Below are 17968 nucleotides of genomic sequence, written 5' to 3' on the forward strand. Positions count from 1 at the left end.
ATGCATTAAACATGATGTGTCGGTCAAGATTAAGGGCATTTATAAAAAAAACAATAAATAAAAAATTAAAAGTTAAAGAAAGTGAGTCTAAGGGTGTGCTTAGATGATTTCTATCATTTTGGCATTTCTTTAATGCAGTGGTCGGCAAACTCATTAGTCAACAGAGCCAAATATCAACAGTACAACAACTGAAATTTCTTTTGAGAGCCAAATTTTTTAAACTTATACTTCTTCTAACGCCACTTCTTCAAAAGAGACTCGCCCAGGACCTGGTATTTTGTGGAAGAGCCACACTCTAGAAGCCAAAGAGCTGCATGTGGCTCGCGAGCCGCAGTTTGCCGACCACGGCTTTAATGAATTAACCAGCAGTGAGTAGAATTGGTATTTTGATAGAATGTGATAGTTACATTGCAAGCTCTTTAGGCTTTTTATACTAACTGGATGATGAAATCCCCCTGATTTGGTGGCATGAAATAAAGCCACAATTCCTCACTGCTTGTTTCCTGTGAAGTTGTTTTCAGGTCATTCAAACGAGTGGGGACAAACCAAAACGGTTGGGCAGGAGCCATTCATACATGGCAAACATGTTTACATATCCATCCAAACTCTCTGGGTAGGAATTTCAGCCCTGCAGAAAAGTTTGCTCAGTGAACTCTTTTAACACAGCTTGACCTTCACACAAAATAAGACCAAATAAAAAGTGGAGAAAGGAAGGAAGGAAGAGGGGAATAGGGCATTGTTTGCAGGGAACGCTCTGGGCTCTGTGAAAACTTTTCACTTTTCTGAAGGAAATGCAGTGCAGCAGATGGCAAGAGTGGAAGTGAGATAAACATAGGAACTGGAAAAGTAAGCAATACATTCTAACAGGTTCTGTATCGAAGATCTGGGGAAGCAGGAAGATTAGACAAGGAACTGTTCTGAAACTTGACAGTGGCTGTATCTTACCGAGCCTTACGCACAGAGCAGACGTGGAGAGTGGAATTGCACAGACAGGAGGCTGTGATTATATTTTTCTGACAGTGAGAAGGGAAGGTCTTTTTAAGGGTTATTTTTCAAAGATAGAGATTTATCACGTTGGGAATCTGTAGTTCAGATGTGCAGAAACACTTTCCCCGCCTACCTAGTTAACAATGGGATTTGATGTAATTTCTGTTGTTGCCTTAGACTGAGCACAAGGCACTGTACTTGGGATTTTAGATAAGCTTTTTTTGTTTGTTTGTTTCAATGCAAGTTATGGCCCAAGCTAGTTAACCAACACTGAAAACTGATGTTTTTTGTTTTTTATTTCTGGTTGTATTATATTAGCATAGATGTGTGCGATTGTCCGCATGTGACCACACACGTACAGAGGCAGAAGGGGATATATGAAGAATGTTCTTGTTTCCTAAAGATACACTCATTTAGTAAGTGGGGGAAAATATATGCACAAATGATATAAGGAAATATGTGTAAGAAGTGGAGAAAACGTTGATTTGGGGCTGATTAAGGTAACAGTGTGTTCATTCTCAAGCTTCCTTGTGGTAATGTGCATCATTCTATTATGGAAACTATTTACCACCAAGTATCTGCCTCATTTAATTCTTGTGTCCTGGGTTCCTATATCCTGTCCTAGTGGCGGACTCTAAAGGGGATACCAAAATACTGTAACTCCTAACAAGAAACAGTTCTGCAAATACATAGAGTGATACTGGAAAAAATGGACAGGGAAAATAGTTTATATCCTAAGGAAAACCCAATTTCAAAAAGAAGGATATTTTCTCTATAATACTGGCAGTTATGTTGGGGAACTTGTAAGGTGACCTTAAAGAATCAGATCATTAATAAAAGGAAGGAATTTTGAAAATTTATATAAAATGCATATCTTATCCTCACACGTAACATTATCAAATAAATATTAGATCGGCTCATTCACGTATTAAGTTTATTTAACAAATGTTTAATTTAGATCTTCTTATATTGAGTGATAGACCTAAGACCACAGTGTAGTGTGGTATAGATCTAAAATTCCTCACTTATAAAGACTCCTCTCAAACCCCTGCATTCAATTTTGTAATTATAACTCTGTATTCTTCTTTTAAGGGGGGCCTCCTAAATTGTATAAGCTTCAGGCCCCACAAAACCTGAATCAATCCTTGTTAGTATCTTTCGTAAATATGTCTCCTAACAGCAATGATCAAGAATGTTACATTTGGCCCTAGCTGGTTTGGCTCAGTGGATAGAGCATAGGCCTGTGGACTGAAGTGTCCCAGGTTCAATTCTGGTCAAGGGCACATGCTTGGGTTGCAGGCTTGATCCTCAGTAGGGGGCATGCAGGAGGCAGCCAATCGATGATTCTCTCTCATCATTGCTGTTTCTATGTCTCCTTCTCCCTCTCTGAAATCAATAAAAATAAAAATATTAAAAAAAAAGAATGTTACGTTTGGTTTCAAGTTCCTAATTTTTAGAAAACCTTGAATAAGATTTCTAAAACATTTCAGTAGTTAGAGTAGGTATTTTCATTTCAAATCTATTATCACTCTGCGTTTACCTGAGCCTAAAGATACCACACATACTCCTGAGAGTACTGAGTTAAAAATTAAAACAGAGAAGAGAAAAAAAATTCTCGCACGTTTCTGAAAATCTAGACGATGCTGTGGATACTATCTATGTTTTTCTGTGTTATCACCAGCAGCCAAGGCCCTATTGCTGGCCCTGAGGGAGGAGGCGATGTGGAAAGACCTTGTGGTAAAGTCTGAATGGGTCTTGTGATAACATACTTGGAATATCCCTGGTGGTGGAAGCTAGATATGGATCTGCGTTGGGACGAGGCTGACATGACCTAGAACTGTGGTCGGCAAACTGTGGCTCTCAAGCCACTTGCGGCTCTTTGGCCCCTTGAGTGTGGCTCTTCCACAAAATACCACGGCCTGGGCGAGTCTATTTTGAAGAAGTGGCGTTAGAAGAAGTTTAAGTTTAAAAAATTGGGCTCTCAAAAGAAATTTCAATCGCTGTACCGTTGATATTTGGCTCTGTTGGCTAATGAGTTTGCCGACCACTGACCTAGAATACTTTTATCCCCACAGATATGAAAACTTCATTAGCATTAGATGCGGTTGTAAGAATAGGATCCTGGGAGGTTCCACAGGCTTTCCCACTTACACCCCATTGTCCAGAACACAGTCGCAAGTAGTGGTCCACCTCCCTAAAAGAGAGGCTGGGCAAGGTGGTCTTTCTTTGTCAGGTAGCTACATGCCAACTCTAAGTTTGTTACTATGGAGAGTTTTCAGCTTACGCAGAAGGCAGAGTTTTTATTTTTGCTTGACTTGGGGGATAATTAATGACTCGAAGCATTGTGGCCGTCAGTCCATTCCACAGGCACGCTTTCTCCAATGGCATACATATTTATTGGACATCTACCATATCAGACATGCTGTGAAGACCATGTGAATAGACACAGGGAAGGTTCTGGCTGTTCTGGAATTTCAGTTATAATCACACAAGTGGTGCTCTGTGGTTGGACCTAGTGAGGGTATTCAGAGGAAGTGTCCTTAAGGATGGCACACTTGAGCTGGCATCTAATGCTGAATAGGCAGTAACTAGGTGAAAAGAAGTCAGAGGGTCCCAGGTAGAGGGAACAGCATGAGGTTGGCAAGCGCCTGGTGAGCCTACAGAGAGCGAGGGGCGCTGTGGTGTGAGTTGACCCAGGAGAGAGAGGTATGGGCCCGAGAGATCAGGAAGGACAGTGAGCAGAGGGTGAAAGGCAGGAAATAATGAGAGGAGGCCTAAGAGAGGAAGATAAAGTTCTTGAAAGCTGAAACATTAAATGCAAATTTGAGGATCCCCTAAGCCATAGTAGAGAGAGACAATGAACGAGTAAGATATAATTTCAGTGGTCAAGCAGTAGCAAAAACAGGGTTTATCAGAAGAAATCAATGTGATTCCCCTATCTGTGAGCTCAGAGGGTCATTCTTTATTAGGTGTGCGAACTAGTGTTGGATAAAGGGCATTTAGATAGCGACCAAAGTCACTGTTGGCTGCGGCCCCAGAACATGCCAGGGCATGCATTCTCCATTGTCCTTAGCATTCTGGATAAATGGCTTGCATACAGTCTATTTAAGATAAGCAAATTATGTTGTATTAATGAAACTCTATGAAAATGAGCGATTGGTTATGACTCATATCCTTAGATGGATTATGAGAGGAATAGCCTCTCTGGAAATGAATTATTTTGTTAAAAAGGAAAAGACGAAACAGTAAGATTATATGGAAAACAATGCTCAAGCAAACCTTCTCAAACTGGCTTGATCTTTCTGTTAGATGAGGTTGGCTTGTTGAGGAGACAATTTCAGAGATGGTGAGATTTGGCTCTACTTTTTGTTATTGTTGGTGATGATGACTTCCTGAAGTGATGACTGAGGCCAGCAAACTGAGGATGTCGTGGTCTTTTGATGCATGGAACAACAGGTAGACGAATAGGTAAATCACAGTTCCTCATTCACAGGCTCCCAGACATGACTTGGTCTTTGCTTTGGAACAAGAGGTGCCTAAATTGTGTAGAATCCTCCTCCAACTGGAATATAGTAGTTGCAGTGTTTTGGGGTTTCTTGTTTGTTGTTGTTGTTGTGTGATTTTTTTTAAGGGGAGAGGAAAAAATAAGTTATTTAAATGTAAACTTTCCAATACATATTGTAGAAACATCTTTAAAACAGGATGTCCTTCCCCCATTCTTGTTTATATATGTGGCTTTGGTAGGTGCTCACTGAGAGAAATAATGAGGAATAAAATTGAATTCTTTGAATGATATACTGCTGAGAATTTGCCTTATTTTAACCCAGTGGAAATTTCCCTTATGCTCCAGGTCTTCAGGGAACTGAAAGTTTGAGAGAAACTCTTTTCACATGAAGGATGATATCGACATCAAGGATAAATGTTCAGTACTGTAGGAAGAATTTATAAATCCCTTTTTTTCTTTCTAAGTTAGCAATACTGTTAATGTGACTTTTAAATGCTATCATGACCATACATGTTGGTATTTTCAAGAATTTTCCTTACAGGCTATAACAAAATGCCACACATTACAATAGTCACCCTTTGGGTGTAGAGATTGAGTTTCTTTTCAAAATAAGATTTAGCCCTGGACCCCTGTCATCAACTGTTTCAGGATTGTTTCCTCATCCAGGGTCTGAAAATGTATGGATTCTATTTTTTGAATCTGCTTAATTGTTCATATTCTGGATTATGAAAAGGCTGTTATATAAGGTACAAGGAAATCACATGCATTTTTTCAAAGTTCATTGTGTGCTGAGTATCCAGAAGTTGGCAAAAAAATTTGCATTTTCTTATACATTTGTAGTAATTCAAAAGGAGACTTGAGTCAGAGACCATTATAGTAGGAATCCACAGAAAAATAAACCTGTTCTTTTTCAGTTGAAATGTTTAGATTTCCTTTTAGGTATGAGCAAAAATCAGTCCATGTTTTTATTTTGTGTATCTGGAAATCTAACTCTGTCTACAGTTTAGCAATGCACCGTTAATTTAACTTGACACTTTTGTTTGGCTAATGGGTAACCAAACAATTGTTTTAAAGCCAAACAACATTGTGAGACTATTAGGCAAAGCAAACACACACTGAATCTTAAACTTGCATGTCCTCGCCCTTCAGTATGAGCTGCAGTTTTCTGTTTTTTGAGTGTTAAAGTACTTTAACCAAAGCTATCTTGTCTGATGATAAAACCATAAGTGTATGAAGCTCACATTTTTCATCTCTTTTATGACCTTATCTTTCATGAGCGGCTTCTGTGAAGGTATTCTAACTATAGGAAGCACCTGGAAAACATATGTGATATCTTTTCTCTGATAAGCAGTTGTGAACAAGAAAGTCGATCTGTCACTTCTGAACTGTTCATTGTTAAAAAATACTTTGATGATTTAGCTGATTGCAAAATACATTATAGGGATGACTAACAGCGACAGTAGCATTCCTAGTCAAGAAAGTTCAATAGTTATATTGTACGAGAATTTCTATAAGAGGTTACCATTGATAGGAACTACACGGATTAAAAGAGCAAGGTTGAGAAAGGCTGTTTGCTTGCATGACTGCTTTCAAGCACTCCTGTTATTCTGTGCGGAAGATGTGACTGTCTCAGAATGTGGCAAACCTTTAATTCCGATAGGAATACCTACCTTTTGGTGGAAAGATGCCTGCTTGTGTTTTTGAAATGATTTTTGCCTGTCAAGTAGAGCCCCTGCTTTGATCCCCTTGCCAACACCCCCTAATACGGAATTTAAAGATTCTGTTTCATGTGTTTCAAAGACTATATCCCAGTGCATTTCCCCCAGTCATGTGTGCTGCGTACTCCATTGCTCAATAACACCTTCAGTTTCTTCCTATCGGGGTCTCATTGATTCTGAAAACTAGACTAAGAAAAATGGAAGGGCCCATAAAATATGCATGATATCTTTTAAAAGACCAACAAAAGAGCTTAATCTCGCAATGGGAAACCATTAACTCCTTAGCCATAATTTTAGAAATATTGCAGATTTTGTTACTGCTTGACATTTATTCCGTTTCATCATTTCATGAGTCGGTTTCTGAATATATTTAGTGATGATCCCATGAAATGTGTTTGTGCTTTGCTAAAAATTCACTGAAATTTCTATATGAAAAGATGTAAATAAAGAATTTAGCAAGTAAATGAATGAATGTCAGATGCATTCCTGGGTCTCTCAGTAATTCTCTATCTAGCATCCTTTTCTCCCTTTGCTTTTCCTACCAAAAAAGCTTTCAAAGCAGTATCTTAACAAACTTATTACTGTGTTGGCTATGAGTTAGTTGTCCATGCCATTTTTTCATAAGCTACTCTAGAGTGCTGATTTCAAACGTACAAACCAAAACTGGATAGAAGTAAGAAAGAACAAAGGTCAGTACAGTCATTTCCATTCAAATTGAGTCGAAGCTTGAATTGGGCTAATATCAAAATGAAGTTCTGTTTATAAACTTTCCATGAGAATAAGTATATTGATAAGAAAGAAACAAACCTATATTGTGAAGGAAAATAGTGTTTCTTGAAAGTAATTCACAGATTTCATATTCGATTAAATTATTTTTAATAATTTCATTTTTCATTAGTGAGAAGATTAAGAATGAATTAGGTAAAAAATATTACCATAAAAATGAGAGCTAGTTTCCTGAGATAAACTTAGAAGATGAAAGCTGTAAAACTTGAAAAATGTGACATATTTTAGTTATTAAATAGAAATAGTGTGCTGAAAGCAATTAATTAGTGAATATAATGCTATTGCAGTAGATTATGGTTAAAAAGAATGAAACCAAAATCTAATTACCTCACTGGTCAGTGAGCAATGGTTATTGATTAAGCATCAGTGTGTAGTTGGTTTTACTAAGTTCCAAGTAAAGTAATGCTTATAAAGATGAAATCCATTAAACATTTCATTTTAATATGTAAGCATAATGAAGAAACAAGGCTTACTTAGGAGGAAAACCACTATTCAAATCAGATCTTGCTCTTTGTTGTTTGAAATCTAATAAGCTTTGTAATGTTCTTATGGCTTGAAGTAGGGTCTTTGGATTCAGACTGGCTCAGGATCAATTCTTGGCCCTGCCACTTCCTAGCAGTGTGCCTGGGCACCTCCTCACTTCTCTGCCTCTTGGTTTACTCCTCTGAAATACAAGGATACTAGTATATGGCAAAGTTGTTGAAGTGATGTCATAAAGTATTTAGCTAGTGCTGTGTGGTACAAAAGAAATGGTAGCCGAGTTTAGGTCTAATGTGGAATCTGAGCTTCGTGACATGATCTCTGTCTTATTCCCCTTTATGATTTCTGTGTTTGGCACATAGCAGATATTGAGATGAATATACATTTAATTATGGCCCATTTTTTTTCTACACTAAAAAATATAATTTTACTTGACATTCTTGTGTTTTTGGTCATCTTTCCCTTTTTTTTTTTTTGCATTCTTTCTTTAAGAAAACACCATTAAATAATCAGGCAGAAACTTTAAACTGGTCTTCTCTCTCAGGATTTATTTTTATTAAAGATATATGTATGTATGTGTATATGTCTATATGTGTGTGTGTGTATATAAAACACCCAGTTTATATATATAAAACACCCAGTTTCATAAACAGCTTAAATAAATGCAATTTCTTTTGAGCTGCTAATTGTTTACAATCAACTATTTTCACAGTACTCCATTAAATACTTTGCAGTGTTTTTTCAGTAGTTGTAATTATATGTGCTGCATTTTGAAACAAATTGGAGCAAAGCATCTCATGAATAAGGATTATCAATACCAAGCATTGCTCCAGATGTTGGTACAAGTTGAAATCTAAGCTCTACAGGGTTTTTTTAAATTTATTTTTTCTTTTTTCTTTATTGATTAAGGTATTACTTATGTGTCCTTATCCCCCCCATTGCTCCCCCACTCCCCCACTCATGCCCTCACCCCCCTGGTGTCTGTGTCCATTGGTTAGGCTTATATGCGTGCATACAATTCTTTTGGTTGCTCTCTCCCGCTTACCCCCACCCTCCCCTACCTTCTCTCTGAGGTTTGAAGGTCTGATTGATGCTTCTCTGTCTCTGGATCTGTTTTTGTTCATACAAGTTAACAAAAGGAAGATAAACAACCCAATAAAAAATGGGCAATGGACCTAAATAGATACTTTTCAAAAGAGGACATAAGGAAGGCCAAGACACATATGTTAACTAGAGGCCTGGTGCATGAAAATTGTGCACTGTTGGGGGGTGTCCCTCAGCCCAGCCTGTGCCCTCTCGTAGTCTGGGACCCCTTGCTCCTTACTGCCTGCCTGCTTGCTACTCCTTACCACTCAGCTCGCTGCTCCTAAGCACTGCCATGGAGGCAGGAGAGGCTCCCGCCACCACCGCTGCGCTCGACAGCCATAAGCCCGGCTTCTAGCTGAGCAGCACTTCCCCTGTGGGAGCGCACTGACCACCAGGGTGAAGCTCCTGCATTGAGCATCTGCCCCCTGGTGGTCAGTGCGCCTCGTAGTGACCAGTCGTTCTGGTCGTTCTGCCATAATGGTCGCTTAGGCTTTTATTATATAGATTATCGCACTTACGTCACATGGTCATATCAGTCCCCCACAGAAATAACCTAATGCTTCCCACTGACTTCACTATGAAGGTAGAAGTCCAAAATTAGTCATAATAGTTTCTCCCTGGTTGATGTCATTTTATGCGTCTGGGCTCTGTATGTCTGTATCTTAATTGTCCTCATTGGAATTATTCATGGACTGCTCTGATTGTTGGTTTAAAATAAAATTACTTTTAAAGGGTATTTTTGCTTTTAAAATGTGCTGTCATTGTTGTGTTTCTCCTTCTTTGCCATAACTATACTTATTTTTTAAATTTAGCTTTATAGTTGAAAGTTTTACAGATGTCCCCCTTTTCTCCCCATTGACCCCTTGTTGCCCCCACACCAGCCCCCACCTCCACCCCAGGCCTTCACCACAGTATTGTCTGTACTTGTGCTCAAAAAGTATTATGTTTCTCTTTTATTATGTGACAATGAAGGCATGGGATTGTCCAGACTGGCTGTACTCTCTCTATTACAATGATGCCTCTCTATATAGCTTCTTGCATTGTGAGGACTGAGTCACTGGCTCATCGCATATTCTAATCGTTTAATTATAGCCTTTTCTAGACCCATTTACAAACTAAGTAGGGCCTAGTTTTAGCAAGCTTAAAGCTGGGGAAAAAATAAAATCTTCTTTAAAATAACCTATGTTCAACCCCAAACATAAATGTCTTATTCTATGATATTTAATTTTGTCTTTTGCATCTTGCCTCTATAAAAATTATAACTCAGAAATAAGTGAGTTAAGATTTTCTGTATTGAGGGTATTATAAAAATTATACACTGCTTTTTATTTTTTCTTATAAAGACTATTAATAACTCCAAATGAAAAATTTTATGGGAATGCTCTTTATTGTTTGTAGCAGTTAACTTTCTTTATTAATGAATAATGCTGATTTTGTTTATTATCAAGCTGTAATAGATATCAAAATGAGTAATCATGGACATTTGTCAGTATAATAACAATATATGTAACAAATATATAATTAGACATATTCTAAGCACATCCTTCTACAAGGATTTCCATGTCAAGTTTAAACCCTCATTTCCCTTTCTCTCTGTGTGTTGGTGTTTCTAGGTGATGAAGAAGGCGTCCAGGAGACGGCGGAGTCAGATGGGGACACGCAGCCCGAGAAGCCGGGGCAGCCTGGAGTGGAGACAGGTGACTGGGATGGACCAGGTAGGACAGATAATTTAAAATCCAACCACCTGTTGCTACTATCAGAAATACACTGGGTTTTCTCACATTTTAATTAGGTCATAAACTCTTCATGACCTCAACTCTGATCTTAACAAAGTTATTTGTTTATACACCCGTTACTTGGGAGGTTAAATAAACATCATTATCTAAAGAAAATTTTATCTTTTTGATAAATTATAAAAACCAAAGGTTACCTTTGCTTGAAGTCTTCATCTTGTTTTCATTCATACCAAAGAATTAGTCAACTCTACTTGCTTTTTCTTTGAACAGAAATCTTAATGCTAAATCTGTATTCAAATTGGGCATATTTTTAAAGCTTCAAAACAGTAATAAATAATAATACTTCAAAGAAAAATTTTCAGTGTAGTCATATTGTAGGTTATAGAGTCTCAATATGTACTTAGAAGTTTAGAAAATACCAACAGATGCCTCACTTAGAGTCAGGGTTTTGGCAGCATTTTAATTTGCATGAATGAAAGTTAAATTTAATTTTAAAGATCCTGACATCTTACCATTTCAAGAAAAATAAAATCTGATCAAAATACTCCAAAACACCAATATAATTGTATATAAATATATAAAGTTCATAAAAACGCTGTGGAAAAAAAACCACCTTTGTATTTGGTGCCAGCATAATTTATAATTGATGGTATATTTATAAATGGAGACTATTTATAAATAGTCATAGGGCTTAAGAATATAAGTGAGTTTAGAAGTAATTTTAGCCATAATTTTCAAAGCAGTAACAGTTTTCATTAAGCGAGATCCCTATATTTCAATCACATTTTCAGCCTTGCATGACTTTGCAATTTGCTCTCTGCTGTGTGTGAAGAGGAGAGAAACTCTGGTGGTAATTTTCTGAAACCAGCTGCTGGAAAATAAAATGCAAACAAAAATGAAGATACAATATATCTGATTATTAGGATGTCATTTCTAATATTACTCATGACACGCACAAATGTTTGTATTCTATGTACCATAGCATAATGTTACTCATGATTTTGGATGAAAATCTATAATAATAAAAGCGTAATATGCTAATTAGACCGGACAGCTGAACGACCTACCGGGCGATTTTCTGGCTGTCCTGCTGGATGACCTTCCGGACGAAGCCATGGCTGCAAGGGTTGAGCCCCTTGCACGAATTTCGTGCATTGGGCCATATATATATATTACACCACAGTTTAAGAGTTTAAAAGAAAATGTAGACTTCTGGCATTCTGACCTTATTGCATAATTCTGTCTTCTCAATTCAGGCAAGACTGCCTTTGATTAAAAATGTACAAAAAATAGGAGTTACGTTAAAGCATAACTTCATTCAGGATATGATTTTTCACTTTTAAGTGAGATTAATTTAATCTATCTGATTTAATGAAAATTTTCTTTAGTTGACAGTGTAGAAATGTTCTTTTTTGTGGCACATATGAATATGTAAAAACTTTAAAGAAAAATGTTTGTCTTGAAGCAGTTATATATATGAGAAACATTTTAAAATATACAGTAAAATTGATAAAAAGTTTCCCCTATTTTGCAAAAAAAAATTAATTTGAAACTTTTTGATGAGGTTAATTCATAACAAAAGAATATCTGTTTGGGTATTTATGTTTTTAAGATAGAATATTTATGTCTCTCCTTTAATTAGGAGAAAGTATAGAGGACTGTTTTTACTTTGCTATTACATAGAGATTATAGCAATACTTTTACTCAGATTTTTGTTCTTTACAAAACATTATTGGTATTTTCCTACTGTATTGAGATAACATTATCCAGGTTTTAATGTTCATTTCCAAACATGTTAGAACATAGCTCTGGATTCTAAGCATTTAAGTTCATATTCTGGATTTGCCATTAATTTGCGGGGCGATTTTTAGCAATTTGCTTAATATCTCTGGGCCTGTATTCCCTGTTATAAAATGTAGAAAATCATATTATGGATTTTGTAAGAAGTATACACATAAAATGTGAATGATCATTATTATGGCTTTGGAATTGTTGAGTCTTGAAGCAGAACCTTTTAAAATTCTTCTCAGCATTTTTTAAAGCCCAATAGTAGTATCTGTGGTTCCACAAAGGGTAAACTTCTGAAATGCTTAGCATCTACTTTTGAATGTAACCACAAATTATTAGTTAAGACATGAGGTAATGGGCCAGGTGTGACTTCAAGGTCTCCTAATGTTGAGGCCCTCCCACCCAATTCAGACAGTCACTCTAAGATAGACGGTTTTCTCTAAAAATAGACAGAATAAAGGGACAAGGAAATTATCTAAAGAATTTGAGGCATAGAGCTGACATCATTTAAGACAGATTAGGATTTATCTTATTTTTGAAGAGTTTGATTGAAGACGGCTCCACAACCTTTCTTGATGGCTCATTTCAATAATGAATCAACTCCTATCTGAAGTGTTCTATTTTTATCAAATGCCAACTTTACAGTGAAAACTTTTTTTTTCTTTGTTTGTTATTCAACTAAAAGGTACATTTAGTAACTGCTTGCACCTTTGTTAACTCTTAGGATTAGGTGGAACCTAAACATCGTTTGCAAAATTTATCTTACATTTGAAACCATTTCTGTGGTGTAAAATTCTTTAATGTTTAATTATATGAACCTAATTCATAGGTACTTGTTATCCAATCTTTTTCCTTTTCATCTATATTTGCCTGTACTTCGCTTATGTCATTTCTGCCTAATTAAATACCTCTTCTTTTCTTTTATTACCCTCACAAGTTTCATGTTTTATCACCCTTGCAGTATTTCAGTTTACCAATATTCTTATACATTTAATCAATAAATGGATAAATGGTTATTGTGTACTAATAAGTTTGAAAGGTGCCATAATGGTCGCTTAGGCTTTTATTATATAGATTATCGAACTTACGTCACATGGTCATATCAGTCCCATAGGGAGAAGTCAAAGTTGTAGTATGGTGCTGTCCACACTCTTTTGATGCTATTTCTCTCCTTAACCTCTTTTAATTACTCCTGTGTTGCATTCAAGTCATTGATGCACTAATTAAGTATGTCAAGCTAGAAAGTAGAGAATGGCCTAAACTACAGAAGAAAAGGTACAAATTAAAGAGTGAGGCAGATCTGTGCTTGAGTTCACACATTGATACTTGGGGCCTTGTGAGCTCAGGCATATTTAACAGCCAGGCCTCAGTTTCCTTATCTTAAAAATGGAAAGAATAGTAATAACTACATTGAAACATTGTTATGAGGGTGAAATTTGAAAGGGATGACATATAGAAAGTATCTAGCACGGAGTTTGGAAGAGCATAGGATTGGGCAGATGTTAATGGGTTTCCCTTACCATAAAACAGTGACCAATAGTTAGAATGTTGACCTTATTTTGGAAATAGTGTTTACATCTCTGGCTTTATCTTTTAAAGAGATATTTGGAATAATCCCTGGACAAAGTCTAGAGTATTAACTTATGTATTTAGATTTAGAAGGAGACTTGGGGAAGAGAATTCAGATAAATTGTTATAAATTCATGATTTATCACTATGAAAGAATCACCATAAAAGTCACATCTTAGTTATATTAACCCTAAGAATGCTAACTCTCTAGGTTATGTTATTATAAACATTGTTACTTCGTCTTACACTTGAAAATACTGAATAATTTGATTTCTCTGGTTTAATATGGAGTGAATCTTGGTCTTGCCATCAGACTTACAGCAGCTATAATTGAAATTTCCAGGAGCTCTAATAAAGGAATAAGTAACTCAAATTATGCAAATAAGTACATGTGTATTAATGAAAATATACACAGGTATAAAATTTAGGGCAAGCAGTTATTTAGATTCTTTGACATGAACTTTTCAAGATAAGCATGTATTTTATTTAAGTAGATTTTGATATTTATATGTTAGATATTTGGGACATTTTAATAAAAATGAAAAAGAAAATAAGACCTTCATGGACTGTTTGATAAATTAGTAGAATATAGTTATGAATAACTTTTATATGTTACAGATTGATTCATGGAAGTCTGACTTTCCATGAGGTAAATTATTTTTGGATAGTGTAAGAAGTGGAGAAAACCAAAAACATTTCTTCGATTTACATTGTGACCTTGTCACTTATCAATTGTGTGGCTTTGGTAAGTTATTAATTCACCAAGGCCTCAGTTTCCTTAATTATAAAATGGGGGTAGTAATAATAGCTACATCATTATTGACATTTTCTATGTAAACAAAAGAGTTCAAAGCTTTAGACATGTTTAATAAATAGCTTTTAATATTACTTTTAGTATCATTTTGGAAGTTGTGCTTTTGTAGCCCTTACAATGCCTAATAGATAAGCCCTCATTAAACATTTGTACTGTGAATTAACTTTGCAAAATAATTTTATTATGTAGAAGTCGCCACAGGATTACATTAACTCTGTTCTATTCAGATAGAGTGAAAACATGATTCAGTTAAATAAATTTTAATGTAAATACTTTTCAAGAATAATCGTCTAGCATAAAATCATATGTGTGTACTTGTTGCATCTGGACTAAAATTGGTCAAGAAATCATAAATAAGTCACCTTACTCAGCTGCTGTTCACCATTATGGATGCATTCAAATGACCAGGCTAGTTCTGCTTTGTGCCTTAAATTAAACTAAGAAGGTGGGAGTGTTTTGCAGAAAGTGGAATGGTAGCTACAAGACCACCTTGAGGTAGAAGCACACACTAATGATACAGGGTTTTTTTTTTTTTCCTCTTTACTAGCTCATCCAAAGAAGGGCTTGGAGATTACAGTTCTGATTTCGTTTCCTTTTTGATTGGGAAAATGTGGTAGATATAAGATCTGGGAAATGCCATTTGAAGTAAATTAACAGAAACCTATGAAACATAGTTAACCATAGATATAGTCTGACAGTAAGAAGAATATTTTGAGAAGCGGAGGAAATCGTAGAATGACTGTGTATTACTTTGACAGTGAATTGGTATTATCTCTGCTATCAGATAATGCAGTTATCATTAATTTTCACATTTGCATTTCAATCTTTGGAAGGAAATGACTCTTGCCGGATGAAGATAAGAGCTCTGTACTACTATAATGAACCATCATTTTATCCCAATGCTTTGTGTCCATATGAAAATGAGGCTGGGGGAGGGGGGGCGGAGAGAGAGAGAGAAAGGGAGAGAGAGAGAGAGAGAGAGAGAGAGAGAGAAGTAAGTTGGGGGGGGGTGTCAGAAAAACATAACAAAAGTGTCAAAGTTTGCTACAGACTTTTGAGCTCCTTATGAAACAAGAGGGGGTCAGAATAAATCTTCTATAGTGTAGTTAAGTGGATACAGGATTAAAAGATGAAAGCTTTACCCTTTGTAGAACAGAATACCACATAAACAGAGTAAGAAAGTTCTCTATCTTATTCCCTTACTCCAGTTGGCATTCTCATGTAGAATTAGGGCACATATAAACCCACCAACAACAACAAAAGGTAGGCTGAAGGCAAAGTACTTATTCATGGTTTGGAAAAAAGATATGTCCTTGAGTTATAAAATACTGCATAAACTATACCATTTATTATTATTTCTATTCATTTGTATAAGAATGGGAAGTAAGGCTATTTAGATACTGAATTGTTATAGAACTTGTCAATACCTAATTTGTTTGTATAAGCTTAATTGAGACATTCAAGTTAAAGGATAATGGTTTTGAGATTAATTTTCTTTGGGCCATACTTTGCAGTGACCTTTTCCTTCAAGTATCATGCTGGAAAATGGGCCCAGTGTCAAATTTTGTAAATATATCATGCTCCCAGAAAAATAGGTGACTACTTTTTCTTGTCCTACACCCTGCTCCCATGGCAAAATCAACTGATTGCGGTAAAAGCTCCCGTAATCCGGGCCTGCATGGCTCAGTGGTCGAGTGTTGACTTATGAAACAAGAGGTCATGGTTCAGTTCCCGGTCAGGACGCATGCCCAGGTTGCGGGTTCAATCCTCCTGCAATGTAGGAGGCAGCCGATCAATGACTCTCTCTCATCATTGATGTTTCTATTTCTCTCTCCCTCTCCCTTCCTCTCTGAATTCAATAAAAACATATTTTTAAAAAATGTATATAGATGTATTATATATATGATAAAAGTAGAAAAGAGGATGAAGAAATGCAACTGTACTGTTACAAAGTTTCTACATCTTGTTGAAGTAATTCATTCCAAGTCTGAAAAGAGAGTGAAACATTAAGATGCATAGAATAATCCCCGAGCAACCAATATTAGTGATTTTTAACTAGAACTTTTAGAGTGGAGCTTTGGTACCATAACTGGACTGTGTTAGGTTGAAGTGTTCTTGATACATAAATAACATATTTGGGTTTCCATGCATCTATTTATTAATAAAATTATTCATTACTATTTACCTATTTCTAGCTAAGAATCTTCCATTCTGAAAAATTCTTAGAATATCTTTAACAGGTAGATGGAACTATTGTAAATTATGTAGTAGATTTTTTTTAGGAAGATCAAATGTGCAAGTTTGAAAGTTTTTACATTATGGCTATACTCAGATGGATATAGAATTTCTGTTTGGGATGATGAAAAGTTCTAGAAATGAATAGTAGTGATGGTTATACAACATTGTATATTTACTCAATGCCACTAATTGTAAACTTCACCTTGGTTAAAATGGTAAATTTTATATATATGTAATCACAATAAAAATTCACTATATTTAAAAAAAGAACTTTTTTAAACTTTAGAATTTAGAGATATGCTTCCAAAGAAATTTATATTCCTGTATTAAACTATTCTGAGCCAAGTATCCATTAACTTTGATAAATTATTTTAAAGTTATTTTTTATTTCCTGCCGCTATCATATCTTCAGGTTTTACAGAATACATTTTTGTCATTTGTTTTAAATTTTATCATTTCAAGTTTTATCTCCCAATAGCTGATCTGCCTAATAGTTTATGGGCTTTTTTTGAGGTTTATAATTTTTAATGCAATTGATATCCCAAATTTGATGATAATATGTTAGATAATAAGTTATTATAAATTTGACATGGGTTAAAAATATTATTTTTTCTCTTTCCAGTATTCAAACTGACAACAGCGAATCTTTTCTTATTGTTATATTTGTTGTTGTTTTAACCGCAGGACTGCATTTGGACCTTGGGGATTATTCTGTCTCTGTCTTCATAATAAATTCCTATACTTGTTTCTGAGTTTGATAGTTGGAGCTCGTAACTTACTCACTTATAAATATAATTTGCATATGCTTGCCAGATCTTCTACTTATCTCCTGCACCTTTGCAGACCCACGTTGAATTAATAAATTTAATTAGTTTAAGCATGTATTGAAGAATAATTGTGTGCTAGACTCTAAGAATAAAAAGATGATTTGTAGTCAGACTACTTTCAAAAAGTTCATGGTACAAAGTTGAAGACAGACAAATGATGAGATAGAATACATTTGTATGGATTTCGTTGTCCAGGCCTGTGCAGTGTGCACGGGTAGCAAAGAGAGAGGAAGGTCAACTGTTGCCAAGTGCGAGTGGTGGTGGGGAGGCGGCTAAGAGATCAGCTTGCACTGAGGGAGAAGGGAAGGGTTGCAGGTGGTTAGGCATCATGCTGATGGCGGTTCTTGCAGGATTTGGGGGGAGTAAAGAAAAAGGTCTCAAGAAGGAGAGGCTTAACTTCTCACTAACAGGAATTTTACCAAAGCTGACGACTG

General features: G+C 35.9%; 1 protein-coding gene across 2 annotated transcripts in view; it reads left to right on the forward strand.

Moving 5' to 3' along the window:
• Window positions 1-17968, forward strand: part of ZFPM2 (zinc finger protein, FOG family member 2) — a 435525-nt gene that overhangs the window by 102505 nt on the left and 315052 nt on the right. For both annotated transcript variants that reach the window (XM_079796389.1, XM_079796390.1), the window contains one exon: window positions 10176-10277. In XM_079796389.1, the coding sequence (XP_079652515.1) occupies window positions 10176-10277 (102 nt within the window). The remainder of the gene's footprint in view (window positions 1-10175; window positions 10278-17968) is intronic.

Source organism: Cnephaeus nilssonii, assembly GCF_951640355.1.
Source record: "Cnephaeus nilssonii genome assembly, chromosome: 18".
Classification (NCBI taxonomy): domain Eukaryota; kingdom Metazoa; phylum Chordata; class Mammalia; order Chiroptera; family Vespertilionidae; genus Cnephaeus; species Cnephaeus nilssonii.